Here is a 15,945-nt window from a genome sequence, read left to right as displayed (position 1 = left end):
CTAAATATTTAAGTGTATTAATTAGCTGAATGAGACCTATCAGAATATCTTTTCAGAGAGAACACTAGTTAACAAAATATTCATGTATCAAAAACTCAGCATACAGTCTGAAGGAGAGGTACAAATCTATAAAAGTAGTCAGTGGGTGTATTTCTTTGATTTCTCCTCAGATTTTATGTACCCTTTATGATGTTATTGGGCTTCCATAAAGAACCTGCCCGCCAAGCAGGAGACATATGCAGGTTTGATCCTGGAGTCTGGAAGATCCCCTGAAGTAACCCACTCCAATAGTCTTGCCTGGAGAATCCCATGGACTGAGGAGCCTGGTGAGCCACAGTCCACAGGGCTGCAAAGAGTCGGACGCGGCTGAAGCTACTTAACATGCATGTGTGCAAGAATTCCATGGACAGAGGAACCTGGCAGGCTATAGTCCATGGGGTCACAAAGAGTTGGACACAACTGAGTGCATGTGCCACACACACAAACACACACACACACGCACACGTGTCATTAGACGATTAGTTGGCTAAATCATTCTCATACTAAACTCTGTAGAAGATTCAGGATCATTAATATTTTTATCAAAAATACTTTCTTACAAGACTTGAAATAGTCATTTGGTTCTTTTAAATAGTAACCATTTCAAATATTCTTCTTGAGTCACAGGATCAAGAAATACCCATTGATTAGCAAACTATTTATAAATGCTAAACACCCTGAAGGATATGTTTGAGTCTGTCTCCCTGGCCAGTTAATTTCTACAATTTCTTTTCAGAAAAACTGAAATCAAGCTTTCTTTTATTTGGTTAAATAGTTGAAGTGCTAAGGGAATATTCCACCATAACTTGCTCTGTACTGAGTTTTTTTTTTTCTTTCAATATTAAAGATTCAGCTCTGTAAACGTAATGAAAACCATGCTCACCTTCTCATAAAGCAGCCGTGGTAAATTCTGTTGCTGCCTGTCCTGAAAACACTCATAAAGTTGGAGCAGCCTAGCACATAATACTTGTTCTTGATTGAAGAGAGGATGATGACTGAATTGCAAACCCACTATATTGAGATCTAATTGGTACATTTCCCTTTGACCTTCCATTTTGTTCCTAATAGAGCTTTCTAGATCAGATTTCACTGCCTTTTAAAGAAAAGTATTTACACAATGTTAATTCAATTCTATTTTTTTAATTGCAAGTAACTCCTTATAAAAGTAACATGCTAACTGTAAGAAAATGAAGACAAAGAAGAGCAAAAAAACAGTTATTTGCTCCTTCTTTCTTAAAACTGATTATAGCCTTTGATTTCATATATTTATATTGGAGCATTTTAATAACCTTACTATAAATGGTCATCTACTTTACTACTATGTGCTGGCAGAGGATGAACTTTCAAGTTACAAGCCCCCAAGTAATTTCCTAAAGGATCATGATAAAAAAAATGGTGTTTAGAATTGGTGGGTCAATAGTTTGTTAATGTGATAATCTAATAATCATCTGGAGCTAGACTTAAACCGCAAACTATTATCTCTGCTTCAGTGGCCCTTACAGCATTGAGATTTTTATTTCCCAGTGAGAAACCCCAAGTGAACCTTGCCTCCATAGCTGGCTGTGCATAATAAAAACTGTAGAGGAGACAGAAGGGAAAGGCAGGCAGAGGTATTTGTCTGACACTAATTCCAGAATATTACCTGCTAAGGATGGTGCTACACAGTGAATTTTAATACTCAAGTTTACATGCTTGGTGAAGTGACATTTTTATATTTATTCCAACTCTAAGAGTCCATGAAACACTGAAATGAGCTTGAATGAAGTTAGAAAAGAGCAGAAAGCTCCGATGACAGTTATTAATAGCATTTTTAGCAATAAAGTGTTTTTTAATTCAGATACGTACACTGGGTTTTTTAGACATAATGCTATTGAATAGTTAATAAACTACAGATTAGTGTAGACATAACTTTTACATGCACTTTTGACATTTTTCAAAACCAAAAAATTCATTTGACTTGCTTTACTGTGGTGGTCTACAAGTGAACCAGCAATATCTCAGAGATATGCCTATATTCCCAAATATCTATATAAAACAAGCAGAGTAACTAGATAGCAAGACCAAAAATCCAGGGACAAGATTTTAAACAAAACTGCATCTGAAAACATCTCCACTGAATCCAAAATACAAGGGGGTGGAGAAAAACCACTAACAGCAAGATCTGCATAGTATTGGTGACTGTATAAAAGTCCAAAGAAACAATGAAACATCTGACCATCCTGTTAAGAGAACCTGAAAGAACCAACAGATACTCACCAGAAAGTAAAACAAGCCAATTTTAAAAAAGAAGGTAAAACTGTTACAGGTTTTGTCTACTCAAAGTATGGGTAATAGCAAGGAATTTTGGTAAAAACATCAACACTCATTCATGATAAAAAAAAAAAATCTTGTATTTGTCTTAATTTTAAAAGTAGGACAACTAATTAAATCTTAAATGCACTTTTTTTATGGTAAAAGATTTTTGTAGCAGCAAGAAGTTTTGGTGTATTTTTAGAAAATCCTGAAATAAATGTATAAGTGGTATAAAGATATTAAAAACATATTATGATATGAGGAATTTAAAAAAACTTTTCTAGATTCTCTGAGAAATAAACAGAGACTATGGAGAAGAAAAGAGAACATACATTATGTAGAAAGAAGATTCTCACATGTTAAAGAAAGATAAGGAGACCTCCGAAAGTATGAATCTCTTCAGTTTAGGGAGAAACCTTATTTTCTGTGTAAGCTGAGAAGTATCAGCATTATAAGGAATGAAATGCTCTTGCTGTTAAAATGTTGCAGCTACTGGAATATGAGGGATGGGATGGGGAGGGAGGTGGGAGCAGGGTTCAGGATGGGGAACATGTGTACACCCATGGCTGATTCATGTCAATGTATGGCAAAAACCACTACAATATTGTAAAGTAATTAGCCTCCAATTAAAATAATTAATTTTTTTAAAAAGAAAGAGATACAGAAAGGCATCTTTTAAGAAAAAGCATTGACTACAAAAGGCATATAATTACTAGAAGAGGAAAAGTAAGATCATGGCACCTGGTCCCATTACGTCATGGGAAATAGATGGGGAAACAATGGAAACAGTGACAGTCTTTATTTTCCGAGGCTCCAAAATCACTGCAGATGGCGACTGCAGCCATGAAATTAAAAGATGTTTGCTCCTTGGAAGAAAAGCTGTGACCAACCTAGACAACATATTAAAAAGCAGAGACATTACTTTGCCAACAAAGGTCTGTCTAGTCAAAGCTATGGTTTTTCCAGTAGTCATGTATGGATGTGAGAGTTGGACTATAAAGAAAGCTGAGCACTGAAGGATTGATGCTTTTGAACTGTGGTGTTGGAGAAGACTCTTGAGAGTCCCTTGAACAGCAAGGAAATCAAACCAGTCAATCCTAAAGGAAATTAACTCTGAATATTCACTGAAGGACTGATGCTGAAGCTGAAGCTCCAATACTTTGGCCACCTGATGTGAAAAGCCAACTCATTGGATAAAGTTCTGATGCTGGGAAAGATTGAAGGCAGGAGAAGGGGGACAACAGAGGATGAGATGGTTGGATGGCATCACCGACTCAATGGACATGAGTTTTAGTGAACTCGGTGATAGTTAAAAGCAAGGAAACCTGGTGTGCTGCAGTCCATGGGGTTACAAAGAGTCATATGATTATGTGATTGAACAACAACAAAGGCAAGTGATTGAGCAAGTAAGTTTTTGTACATAATTCTTATCTAAAATTTTTATGCCAAATTTTTAATATAACTATTTCTGTCTAAATAGTTCTTTTCATTAGGTTTATGAACTGCTAATTTTCATAATGTGCTCTGAAATAGACATAAAATTTGTTTCTTTGATTATAAGTACAATATATATTCATTTCTGAAATCTAGAAGAGAGTATAAGAAAATAAAAATAAGCTTATGTCCTACTATCCAGAAATAATTATTAACTCTGATATATTTCCCAGACTTTTAATCTATATACGCACATATGTCTGTACTTATTCATTGATAAATTCATTCACTCATTATCTATTTTTATAAAGATAGGATCATATGAAATTTCTCATTCTGCTTTTTTTTTAACTTCACATTCTGAGCTCTCCCCCAGATCATTAAATATTCCTTGAAAATATAATTTTAATGGCTATTTAATACTTCATCATAGTTTTGCCTTTACTAGACTTACTAATATCCTCAAAAGGTGAATTAACAAACTAAGTATACAAGTAAATATACAAGTTATAATTTATGTTATAAGAATTCTAAACAAAATCACAAATAAACTGTTGGTTACCTTTCTATACATGGTCTTCAGTGCTGGATTTAAAGGTTCCTTGCTTATGTTTAGTCTGAAATTCCATGACCGTCTAATAGGTGAAGGTAATGACATTATTTCTCCACTTTCTTCAAACCAACACTTTCCCTATTAAAAATATTTAAGAATATAGTAATTAAATATTACACTAAAAACAAATGTCACATACTGCCAGTGAGTGATTTAGCTTATCAGGTAGTGAACTTGCCTCTTCTAGTTTAAGCAGACGATTTTCCATTTTGTTGCAGGTCTTTTTATATATTTCTGGCTTTTTCTGAATGTAGAATCCCTCTTCTTCTAAAATGCGTGGCATCATATCTTCTGGCAGTTTAAGCTGGTTGATCACTTAATAACAAAACCTAGATGTTACTTTCAAGTCCAAAACAGTAAACTGGGATTGACCAAACAAGAAGCAAAAGAGGACTATCATATACTCTACCACCAAAGTCTACCATTCTATCTACTACTGCAGGCAGGAATCCCTTAGAAGAAATGGAGTAGCCATTATAGTCAACAAGAGTCCGAAATGCAGTACTTGGATGCAATCTCAAAAACGACAACAATGATCTCTGTTCATTTCCAAGGCAAACCATTCAATATCACAGTAATCCAAGTCTATGCCCCAACCAGTAACGCTGAAGAAGCTGAAGTTGAACAGTTCTATGAAGACCTATGGGCTTCCCTGGTGGCTCAGAGGTTAAAGAATCTGCCTGCCATGTGGGAGACCTGGGTTCGATCCCTGGATTGGGAAGATCCCCTGGAGAAGGAAATGGCAACCCACTCCAGGATTCTTGCTTGGAGAATCCCATGGACAGAGGAGCCTGGTGGGCTACAAGACTTTTTAGAACTAAATCCCAAAAAAGATGTCCTTTTCATTATAGGGGACTGGAATGCAGGAGTAGGAAGTTAAGAAACACCTGGAGTAACAGGCAGATTTGGCTTTGGAGTATAGAATGAAGCAGGGCAAAAGCTAATAGAGTTTTGCCAAGAGAACATACTGGTCATAGGAAACACCCTCTTCCAACAACACAAGAGAAGACTCTACACATGGACATCACCAGATGGTCAACACCAAAATCACATTGATTATATTCTTTGCAGCCAAAGATGGACAAGCTCTATAGAGTCAGCAAAAACAAGACCAGGAGCTGACCATGGCTCAGATCATGAACTCCTCATTGCCAAATTCAGACTAAAATTGAACAAAGTGGGGAAAACCACTAGACCATTCAGGTATGACCTAAATCAAATCCCTTATGATTATACAGTAGAAGTGAGAAATAGATTTAAGGGACTAGATCTGATAGATAGAGTGCCTGATGAACTATGGAATGAGGTTCGTGACACTGTACAGGAGACAGGGATCAAGACCATCCCCATGGAAAAGAAATGCAAAAAAGTAAAATGGCTGTCTGAGGAAGCCTTACAAACAGCTGTAGAAAGAAGAAAAGCAAAAAGCAAAGGAGAAAAGGAAAGATATACCCATTTGAATGGAGAGTTCCAAAGAATAGCAAGAAGAGGTAAGAAAGCCTTCCTCAGCGATCAAAGCAAAGAAATAGAGGAAAACAACAGAATGGGAGAAAGACCATAGATCTCTTCAAGAAAATTAGAGATACCAAGGGAACATTTCATTCAAAGATGGGCTCAATAAAGGACAGAAATGGCATGGACCTAACAGAAGCAAAAAATATTAAGAAGAGGTGGCAAAAATATACCGAACTGTAAAAAAAAAAGATCTTTATGACCCAGATAATCACAATGGTGTGATCACTAACCTAGAGCCAGACATCCTGGAATGTGAAGTCAAGTGGGCCTTAGGAAGCATCACTATGAACAAAGTTAGTAGAGGTGATGGAATTCCAGTTGAGCTATTTCAAATCCTGAAAGATGATGCTGCACTCAATATGCCAGCAAATTTGGAAAACGCAGCAGTGGTCACAGGACTGGAGAAGGTCAGTTTTCATTCCAATCCCAAAGTAAGGCAATGCCAAAGAATGCTCAAACTACCACACAATTGCACTCATCTCACATGCAAGTAAAATAACACTCAAAATTCTCCAAGCCAGGCTTCAACAATACGTGAACCATGAACTTCCTGATGTTCAAGCTGGTTTTAGAAAAGGCAGAGGAACCAGAGTTCAAATTGTCAACATCCGCTGGATCATCAAAAAAGCAAGAGAGTTCCAGAAAAATATCTATTTCTGTTTTATTGACTATGCCAAAGCCTTTGACTGTGTGGATCACAATAAACTGTGGAAAATTTTGGAAGAGATGGGAATACCAGACCACCTGATCTGCCTCTGAGAAACCTGTATGCAGGTCAGGAAGCAACAGTTAGAACTGGACATGGAGCAACAGACTGGTTCCAAATTGGGAAAGGAGTACGTCAAGGCTGTATATTATCACCCTGCTTATTAAACTTATATACAGAGTATATCATGAGAAACGCTGGACTGGAAGAAGCACAAGCTGGAATCAAGATTGCCAGGAGAAATATCAATAACTTCAGATATGCAGATAACACCACCTTCACGGCAGAAAGTGAAGAACTAAAAAGCCTCTTGATGAAAGTAGAAGAGGAGAGTGAAAAAGTTGGCTTAAAGCTCAACATTCAGAAAACTAAAATCATGGCATCCGGTCCCATCACTTCATGGCAGATAGATGGGAAAACAGTGGAAACAGTGGCTAACTTTATTTTGGGGGGCTCCAGAGTCACTGCAGATGGTGACTGCAGCTATGAAATTAAAAGGTGCTTCCTCTTTTAAGGAAAGTTATGACCAACCTAGACAGCATATTAAAAAGCAGAGACATTACATTGCCAACAAAAGTCCACGTAGTCAAGGCTATGGTTTTTCCAGTAGTCATGTATGGATGTGAGAGTTGGACTATAAAGAAAGCTGAGCGCCAAAGAATTGATGCTTTTGAACTGTGGTTTTGGAGAAGACTCTTGAGAGTCCCTTGGACTACAAGGAGGTCCAACCAGTCCATCCTAAAGGAGATCAGTCTGAGTGTTCATCAGAAGAACTGATGTTGAAGCTGAAACTCCAATACTATGGCCACCTGATGCAAAGAGCTGACTCATTTGAAAAGACTCTGATGCTGGGAAAGATTGAAGGTAGGAGGAGAAGGGGACGACAGAGGATGAGATGGTTGGATGGCATCATGGACTCAATGGACATGAGTTTGAGTAAACTCCAGGAGTTGGTGATGGATAGGGAAGCCTGGCGTGCTGTGGTCCATGGGGTTGCACAGAGTCGGACATGACTGAGTGACTGAACTAACTGAAAGTCTACCAGAAAGTCAAATATATAGACACAGACACACACACACCCCCGACATTGAATGAGCTCTTTTAACCAATTCCCTTAAACTCAGATAACGCACAAAGAATAAATACAGATAACTTTCTATAATTTTAGATCATTACTTTTTATCTATCCACCATACAAAGAAGCTATTATCCTATACTATGATTCATTAATGACTTGAATATTTTATCATGAAAAAAATCTCCTTTACCTGGAGAACTACTTGGAACAAAAATATTTGCCTGTTGTTTTTTTATTTGTTCCTGGTCATCTTCATAATCAGCAGCCTTTATTTCAAGTAAATCTGGGAAAATGACTTCTTCCACAAAATCTTCATCTTGGCCCTCAGCAAAGTTCTATAAATCATCACCAAGTGAAAAATATTTGTGGTAACTACCATTTACTGATCTCTGTTGAATCCCAAAAGAAAAATAAGTATACATGCCTGTCCCCAATGATTAATGTGCAGATAAATAAAATGTACTAAAATCCTGCCATGAAGTTTTTCTGATCTACACCACCCAGTTCAAGTTCAAGCTGAAACCACATTATAATGAACTTTCATTGAACACTGAAGAACTCACTTAAGGCTTAATATCATAAACTATGATTTTCCTATAGACCTTCATTGCAATTCTCAATAAAATACTACTGAAAAAGAACTACAGTTCAAGTCTCTCCTCTCCTATGGAAAAATGTTCTAAGATATTGGTCTATGATAGTCCAATTGTCGAGAATTTACAGTACAGGGCAAAGTCTAGGAACATCAAGCCATGTGGTCTTCAGCCTCATTTTTTTCATCATTCAGAAAGCAGTACTACCTAAGGTAATGTGGAGCAGTCATGTTCTTTTCTGGATGCTATTTAAGAAAAAAAGAAAGAAAAGTAAAGATACAAGTAGAAGTCTGTGACAGATGATCAATTATTTCTGAAATATGATATATAAAAGTTTCAAACAATGGAGATATTGAAATAGATATATTACTAAACGTAAAAACGTACGCTTTTATATCATATCAGAAATTTGATATGTCTCTTCACATACACAAAATCACCATTTTAGATGACTATAGTTGTCTAACTTAAAATCTACATATATTGAAAGAAAGAAGGAGACAGAGTATGCGAGTCATGTAAATAAAAATCTCTTAATTTTTGAAAACAGACATTTAGGGACAATTAATTAAATAAAAAGAATTAATCATAGAATTCCTTTGAATGGCTTTGATCAACCTGACAAAATTGGGTAACATGGTTAAGTATCATCTAGGTTCATATCACGTCATCACATCATCATACTTTCTGTGTATATTTCTGTCATGAAATCAAAAAAGATTTTAAAATCAGATATTTTTGTGGCATTTTTTTTTTCAAAAGTCAAACAAGATATGACACTGATACCTCGAGCAAGATTTGAGGTATCTTCACATAGGGGATCTCTTTGAAGATTTCAACCACAAAGAGGGGCTCTTTGTACCTTCCAGAGCTCCCATTACCAAGCTACCTTTACTGCACCCTTGGTAGGGCTTTAAACCTGGCTTCAGAGCTGAGATCTGCCCTGACAGCTGAGTAACATCAAGCTCTCATCTTAAATCCCAGCTTTTTATTCGTGACTATGTAGATCTCCTTCATAAACCCTTCCTACTAAATCTGCCTATATTTTCAGGAGGAACAAATCCAACCTGCTCTGCAGATTGGCCTATAGCTGAGTCTTCTTCACCACTCAGAATGAAAAATGAAAGACCTTCATCCAGTGGAGCTTCAGCCTGTGGGTTAAGCAACAGTAAGCCAGTATTCAGGGTTGAAATGAATATAAATAGACTCTTACTTTTCAGTACCATAAAGGAATCTTTTAAATGTAAATCACCTATCACTTCTTTCTCACGTACATTTAATGGATTGTTTTTAGAGAGATTTGGGAGAAGAATCAATCTATCAATCAGTCAATCAATCAAACTGCTAGTTCCTAGGAGCCAAAGAATTTAAAATATGCAAAATATAAAAGCTTATCCTATATATTTGTATCTACAACTTAGCTGACTCATTAACTTTCAACAATACTTATATATAAATTTTCAGGATATACTTTTTTTTAAATTTTACAATTCTGTACAGGATATACTTTTACTTCCCTTTGTCTCTGCTCTTTGCAAAATTATTTGCTAAAATCCTCAACTTCCTGAGCAGTTATGCCAATTTAGTAGTTTGTAATGGAAATTCTTAGAAGCCAATTTCTCTTCCTTTTCACCTCTTTTCTTGATGTTCAACGAAGTGATCTTGACAAATTTCCTTTTTAACTATTCATAGTTAAATTACATCCAATCTAGGCACACTTTTATTCATTTGTTGAATGAATAACATATATACAAACATCTTTTCTTTAGTCTATTTTTACTTTAATTAAAATAATTTGTACTAAGAATCCAAGAAGGACCCTACAAAGAGGACAAAGATGAATTTCATAAAAACCCAAGAAACGATCATTGCATTTTAAAGTTTGTAGGCTTTAATACTCTCATTGCTTATGGCAAAAAAATGACTAGTTGTTAATGACCGTCTTTTTTCCTATCTCTAATAACAGAATCTTTTAACTAGATATCTAGACAATGCACCCATGTTCTTTTAGTGGAAATCCAGTGTGCAATTTGCAGGTCTTGTCCTGCAAGAGATCAATCTGCAATCCTATGGCTCTCTTCCTCCTGCCTTGCCTTTGGCCAGCAAATGAAAACCCTGGAGTTTTGCCACTGGACTCAGGGATGGAAACCAAGCGTTGAAGAGGCAGAACTCTCCTAGCAGCCTGGCGTGTGTGCATACAAGTCGCTTCAGTACGACTCTTTGTGACCCTAAGGACTGTAGCCTGCCAGGGTCCTCTGTCCATGGGATTCTCCAGGTAAGAATACTAGAGTGGGCTGCCATGTCTTTCTCCACCTAGCAGCCTGGACTACTTATCTATTATGTTAAAGAGGAATATAAAGAAGACATTTTAGTTTGAATCTTTCTGTTAAAGCTGCTTTGCCTTTACTCTAAATAACACAGTTGTTTCAAAATTTGAGTTGTTTTTTCATTTCAAGCTTCAAATATATGATTACACATTGGATTTTAGAACAAAATCTGTAAGTCAGGGATCACCTAAAATATTGTATTATAATTTTTTAGGATAAAAAATAATGTCAAGTAGAAATAGAGTGACTGAAAACTAGCACAAGAGAGACCAAAATGGTCTAAAACTGGATTATAGTGCTGACTGCATAATTCTGTAAGTTTACTAAAATTCACTGAATCATACACTTAAAATGGGTGAATTTTTGCTCTGGAAAGTACATCTCAATAAAGCTGTTTAAAAAGGTTAAAAAACAGTTATTCACCTTAGACCACTGATATATCTTATTATCAATGAGCAGTTGAGTTGACGATTTTTCACCTTGATTCATCTGAAACACAATGCAAATGAAGAGTATGGAAACCTTAATTTCTACAGATATAGATTTAATCATGCTCATAAGGCTTTGGCCAAAAATGGATAAAACAAAGACTTCTCAATGTTTTTCTTTTTAAAAAAGTATATACATGTTCTCTCCTGAGATGTCATATATAGTGACCACAAGCAAATTATTTAATTTTTCTTGGCTTTAGGTTTGAAGGGAAAAAAAAGCAAAGAATCTAAAGCTTTTTGGATTTAAGGAGTTATGTTAAAACTGAATTTTAGCTCTTTTCTGACAAAGAAAAGTTCACCATGATACATGCTGCATTTAAACAGTCAATTTGAAAACGAGAAAGAAAAAAAAATTAGCATTACCTTGGCATTTTTTAGCTTTTCTCTTACTTTGCCTCTCAGAGTTTCTATTATGTTTCGATTTTCTTCTACATTCAAATCTGTCAAGAAGCCAACATAATACAGAGCTCATGACACTTTCTTAAAGTGTAACTAAACAGCAATAGAGTCCTTATTAACTAGCTGGCTAACATGCATTTCTTTGGATCATGACAATCATGAGGACCAAATCACTGCCCCATGAGAGTTCAGAGTCTAGGAAACAGAGCTTAGAACCTTCCTCTTTTTCATCTGGAAGAGTCATGCATGATCAGGACTGAATTTTGCAGTCAAGGCTAAAAAAAAAAAAAAAATGTTGAGAAAACTTCTTTACCTTTTAGGAAAAAGAAATCCACGAAAACAGTAATAGAGTGAGTGAAGTCACTCAGTCGTATCTGACTCTTTGCGACCCCATGGACTGTAGCCTACCAAGCTCCTCTGTCCATGGGATTCTCCAGGCAATAGTACTAGAGTGGATTGCCATTTCCTTCTCCAGGGGATCTTCCCGACCCAGGGATCAAACCCGGGTCTCCCGCGTTGCAGACAGACGCTTTACCGTCTGAGCCACCAGGGAAGTCCTACAAAATATATAAATATCAAAGCCATTCTATATGAGCTGCTCTATAGTCTACAAAATATATAAATATCAATACTTCAACTCGATTAAACTGAAGAGGAAGGAATCTGAAAAAAAGAGAAGTTTTCAAGCACTCATTTTTAACCACTTATGTCAGTTTTGAAAATTCAGTGTAATACTGCTGACCCCAATTCCTGCCAGCTCCTACAAGAAATGAAACAATCCTGTTGAGTATAAAGACTGCTCCAGCTGTTGAGTGCACTCTAGGCCACATATTATTTTTGATTTATCCATCAGATGATCTACCATATGGACTGAGGACAGGAGTCATGCAGTCCTAGGAACAGAAAATGGAGGACCTAATGGTCATTTTGCCTTGTATTTTTCCTTTTCTTCTCCCTGCCTTTGAGTACTTAATGATAAATAGAAAATGGCGGAAATAAACGGTGAGCATAAAACTAAATCAGTATAGGTCATGAGAATCTTCTTTTTCTTTTAACTTTTTGGCCATAAGGCATGTGGGATCTTAGTTCCCCCACCAGGGATCAAACCCACGCACTCTGCAGTTGGAAGTGCAGTATTAACCACTGGACCACCAGGGAAGTCCCCAAACATCTTCATTCTTAACTGCAGTGTTCTGTGATATAATTTAAAAATTATTAGTTGGTTTGTTTATACTTTATTCCCAGAACTTAGAATGACAGATGGCATATAATAGGTGCTTAATAAATATGTGCTGGATGAATGAAACAGGGATAAACAATTGTTTATATATCTTTCTTCCTGAGATCTGAAGTTTCCTGAAGCATGTTCTAGATCTCCATATCTTTATGGTTGAACATAGTCTGAATCATGAGGAGATTTTCCATGTTTGCAGAGAAAAAGAGAGGAAACAAAATTTAATTTTATTACATGCACTGACTTTACCATTATTTCCTTATGTCCACTTGTATTAAATATTATATAGGAAGTTTAGTTTCTGTTTGAACTCATCTTTTAAGAAACTGTGCTCCCAAATGAAACTGTGGGGTAGGATTAGTCATTTATATTAAAATAAATAAATAAATAAAGCCCCGCAGCATCAGAGCTGTGGTATACTTATTGAGAACCTTTTGGGAGATGCTTGTCTACATTTTCTTCTACTGCAACGTTTTCTGCGTCTTCTGACATCTGCAAGAAAAGAGGGGTAGGGTTACCTCGCATCTTTTTGTTCCGGCATTTAATATCTTTTCATAAGTTCATCAGCCCTTCAAATGGAGAAGGAAATGGCAACCCACTCCAGTATTCTTGCCTGGAGAATCCCAGGGACAGAGGACCCTGGTGGGCTGCTGTCTATGGGGTTGCACAGAGTCGGATACGACTGAAGTGACTTAGCAGCAGCAGCCCTTTGAAAGTTACCTCCTTTAAAATGACAATTCCTATCTTTTGCCCATTTTCTTAAATTTCACTCTTTTATCAGTTGGTATGATCTCTTTATGGCTTCCCAAGTGGTGCTAATGATAAAGACTCCATTTGCCAATGCAGAAGGAACAGATACAGGTTCAGTCCCTGAGTTGGGAAGATCCTCTGGAGAAGGGCATGGCAACCCACTCCAGTATTCTTTCCTGGAGAATTCGATGGAGAGAGAAACCTGGTGAGTTATGGTCCATAGGGTCACAAATAGCTGGACACGACTGAAGTGACTTAGCATGCAGGCATGAGCTCTTTACACATAGGAGATTTTTAAATTAAGAAATTGCTCTCTGTAATATTTAAAAGGACATTTTAATGATAAAAATCCAGTAGTTAGTTCTTAGTGTTCATATATAGCCTACTTCATGTATCTTTTAGGAAGATCAAATGAGATCAAACAAATAAAAATACTTTGAAACTCAACACCATATCAATGTTAGCTACTACTTGAGTACTCTGTAGCATGTGATAACTTTCTAAAAGCTTTCCAGATCCTTGTCCCCTATCATTCTACCCCTCTGGTCACTAACTCCTTGTATCCTTCATTGGTCACACTTCTCTTAATAGCTTAAATGTGGGTACATTCAAAGGCTTTGCAGAATGTATATATTCCCATGACTTCCTAAATGTGTCTCTAACCTTGATTGCTCTCCTGAATACCATATTTCTAGTTGCCTAGTGGTATTTCTAATTGAATATCCTACCATCATCAAAAACTCAACATGTTAAAATCAGCATTTATTTCCTTCACCACTTTTTAAACTTCAATATTCCAAAATGAAACCATCCTAGCAATGTTAAACTCTTTTTCAGCACAATAAGGATAAGTTTGGTTTCCATTTTGAGTTAAAAAAATAGAATAGCAAAAGACTCTTTAAACAACAACTGTACATGCTAATCAAACTAATGTGCAGCTGGAGTGGGAGGAGCAGACACACATTAGATTTATAATCACAGTAAAAACATGGATTCGGGTCAAAAGCCAAAGCAGGGTATTGACATGACCATAGTTACAAGCTTAGTCGATACACTTTCTAAAGAACTCCAAAATCCATCAGTGGTTTCTGTACCACACTTAAGAATGGCTGAATAAGGTCAATATGAATTAAGATGTTCTGTTCTTATTAAACCTTCAGCATTTTCCTCAACAAAATTAAAAATATTTAAATTCTTGACCAAGGGGACAGCAAACCTTGAAGGTGTGATGGAACATCAATGCCACCAAGTGGGTGATAGAGGTCTCCTTTAATTCCTAATAACATCACCCAACATGCTGTACATACTTTGCATAACTGCCCATCCCCATTTAGAAGACAAGAATAAAATATGAATCTTACTTGGAATTACTGTAAGTGACATGTAGATGCCAGTCCTAAAAATGTTTCACTTGCTGATTAAAAAAAAGAAAAACTTTTTTTTTTTTTTTTTTTAGCAAAGTAGGGAATTGACTGCTGGCTGGCTGAGAGAACAGATAAATAAATATTTAAATAAGGGAACAAATAAATAAGTAAATATATAAATAATTCACCTCTAACAGTCTTAATTACATAATTGACAGATCAAACAGTATATCACCCTTAAATTTTCGTATTATTTTTTAACATATGAACTGTATGATTTGTATATAAAACCAAATATATCATTTTTTCCAAGATTATCTTACATTTATAATTGAGCTATTTTGTATAATCAAAATCCTTATAAACTCCATTAATACTCCATTAATACCTTTCTAAAAATATCTTCTTTTCTCTTTGAAATCTTTTTCATGATGGTTCTCTCATTTCCACTTTCTAAATAAATAAGAAATATCTTTAAGAATGACATAATTACTGAGAGAAAACAACTATTTTGATGCATAAGATAAACTTATGCTATGTAAAATTTTCAATTTAAAAACTAAACAAAGAAACACACTATTGCCTTTAATACTATTTAGTTATTGATTATCTATAATATTTAATCTTTACTGGTACTAGCATATGGAAGAGGTGGAACTTAACCAAAAAATCCTACAATTAAGTGTGAGACAGCGTTATTTCACAGTGTTTCACAGAAACTAGCATGAATTCCATGTGTTCCATTACCTAAGTTTGAAAATTAGTGCCTTTTAGTTAACTGTGATCTTATTTTCTAAAAGAAAACCTAGGAACCAAGTCTTGACAAAGGATTTTCTGATCCATCAATCTGTACATGTCTTTGAAAGGCATCAAAGTCAAATCATCCATTGTTCTCAGAACTAAGCCTGAAAATTTCACATCACAACCTGTTTCTGTAGGTCAAGAAAGATTGGGTCTAATTCCCTTGAAACTTCTGGTATTATATATAAAGCTGAAAAGGTGACAAAACAAATTATAAAAACTGTAGTTTATTTTCAAAGATTATATCCAACACACAATGCAATATAATTTCACTACCCACAAAGTTCATCGCAGGATTGATAAAAATGT

The 15,945-nt window shown here is 35.8% G+C and overlaps 1 protein-coding gene across 1 annotated transcript in view; it reads right to left on the bottom strand.

Moving 5' to 3' along the window:
* The window catches only part of CC2D2B (coiled-coil and C2 domain containing 2B), a 94,542-nt gene extending 79,258 nt beyond the window's left edge, over positions 1-15,284 (bottom strand). Inside the window, 9 exon segments of the mRNA XM_040254625.1 lie at positions 923-1,132; positions 4,328-4,456; positions 4,557-4,693; positions 7,868-8,066; positions 9,338-9,434; positions 11,022-11,086; positions 11,452-11,528; positions 13,153-13,213; positions 15,224-15,284. Coding sequence (XP_040110559.1) covers positions 923-1,132; positions 4,328-4,456; positions 4,557-4,693; positions 7,868-8,066; positions 9,338-9,434; positions 11,022-11,086; positions 11,452-11,528; positions 13,153-13,213; positions 15,224-15,265 — 1,017 coding nt within the window. The 5' untranslated portion in view covers positions 15,266-15,284.
* Positions 15,285-15,945: the final 661 nt, after the last annotated feature.

Source organism: Oryx dammah, unplaced genomic scaffold (assembly GCF_014754425.2).
Source record: "Oryx dammah isolate SB20612 unplaced genomic scaffold, SCBI_Odam_1.1 HiC_scaffold_14, whole genome shotgun sequence".
In the NCBI taxonomy this organism is placed as follows: domain Eukaryota; kingdom Metazoa; phylum Chordata; class Mammalia; order Artiodactyla; family Bovidae; genus Oryx; species Oryx dammah.
Note: the sequence above shows the minus strand (reverse complement) of the source record. Positions and strands in the feature narration are given on the sequence as shown.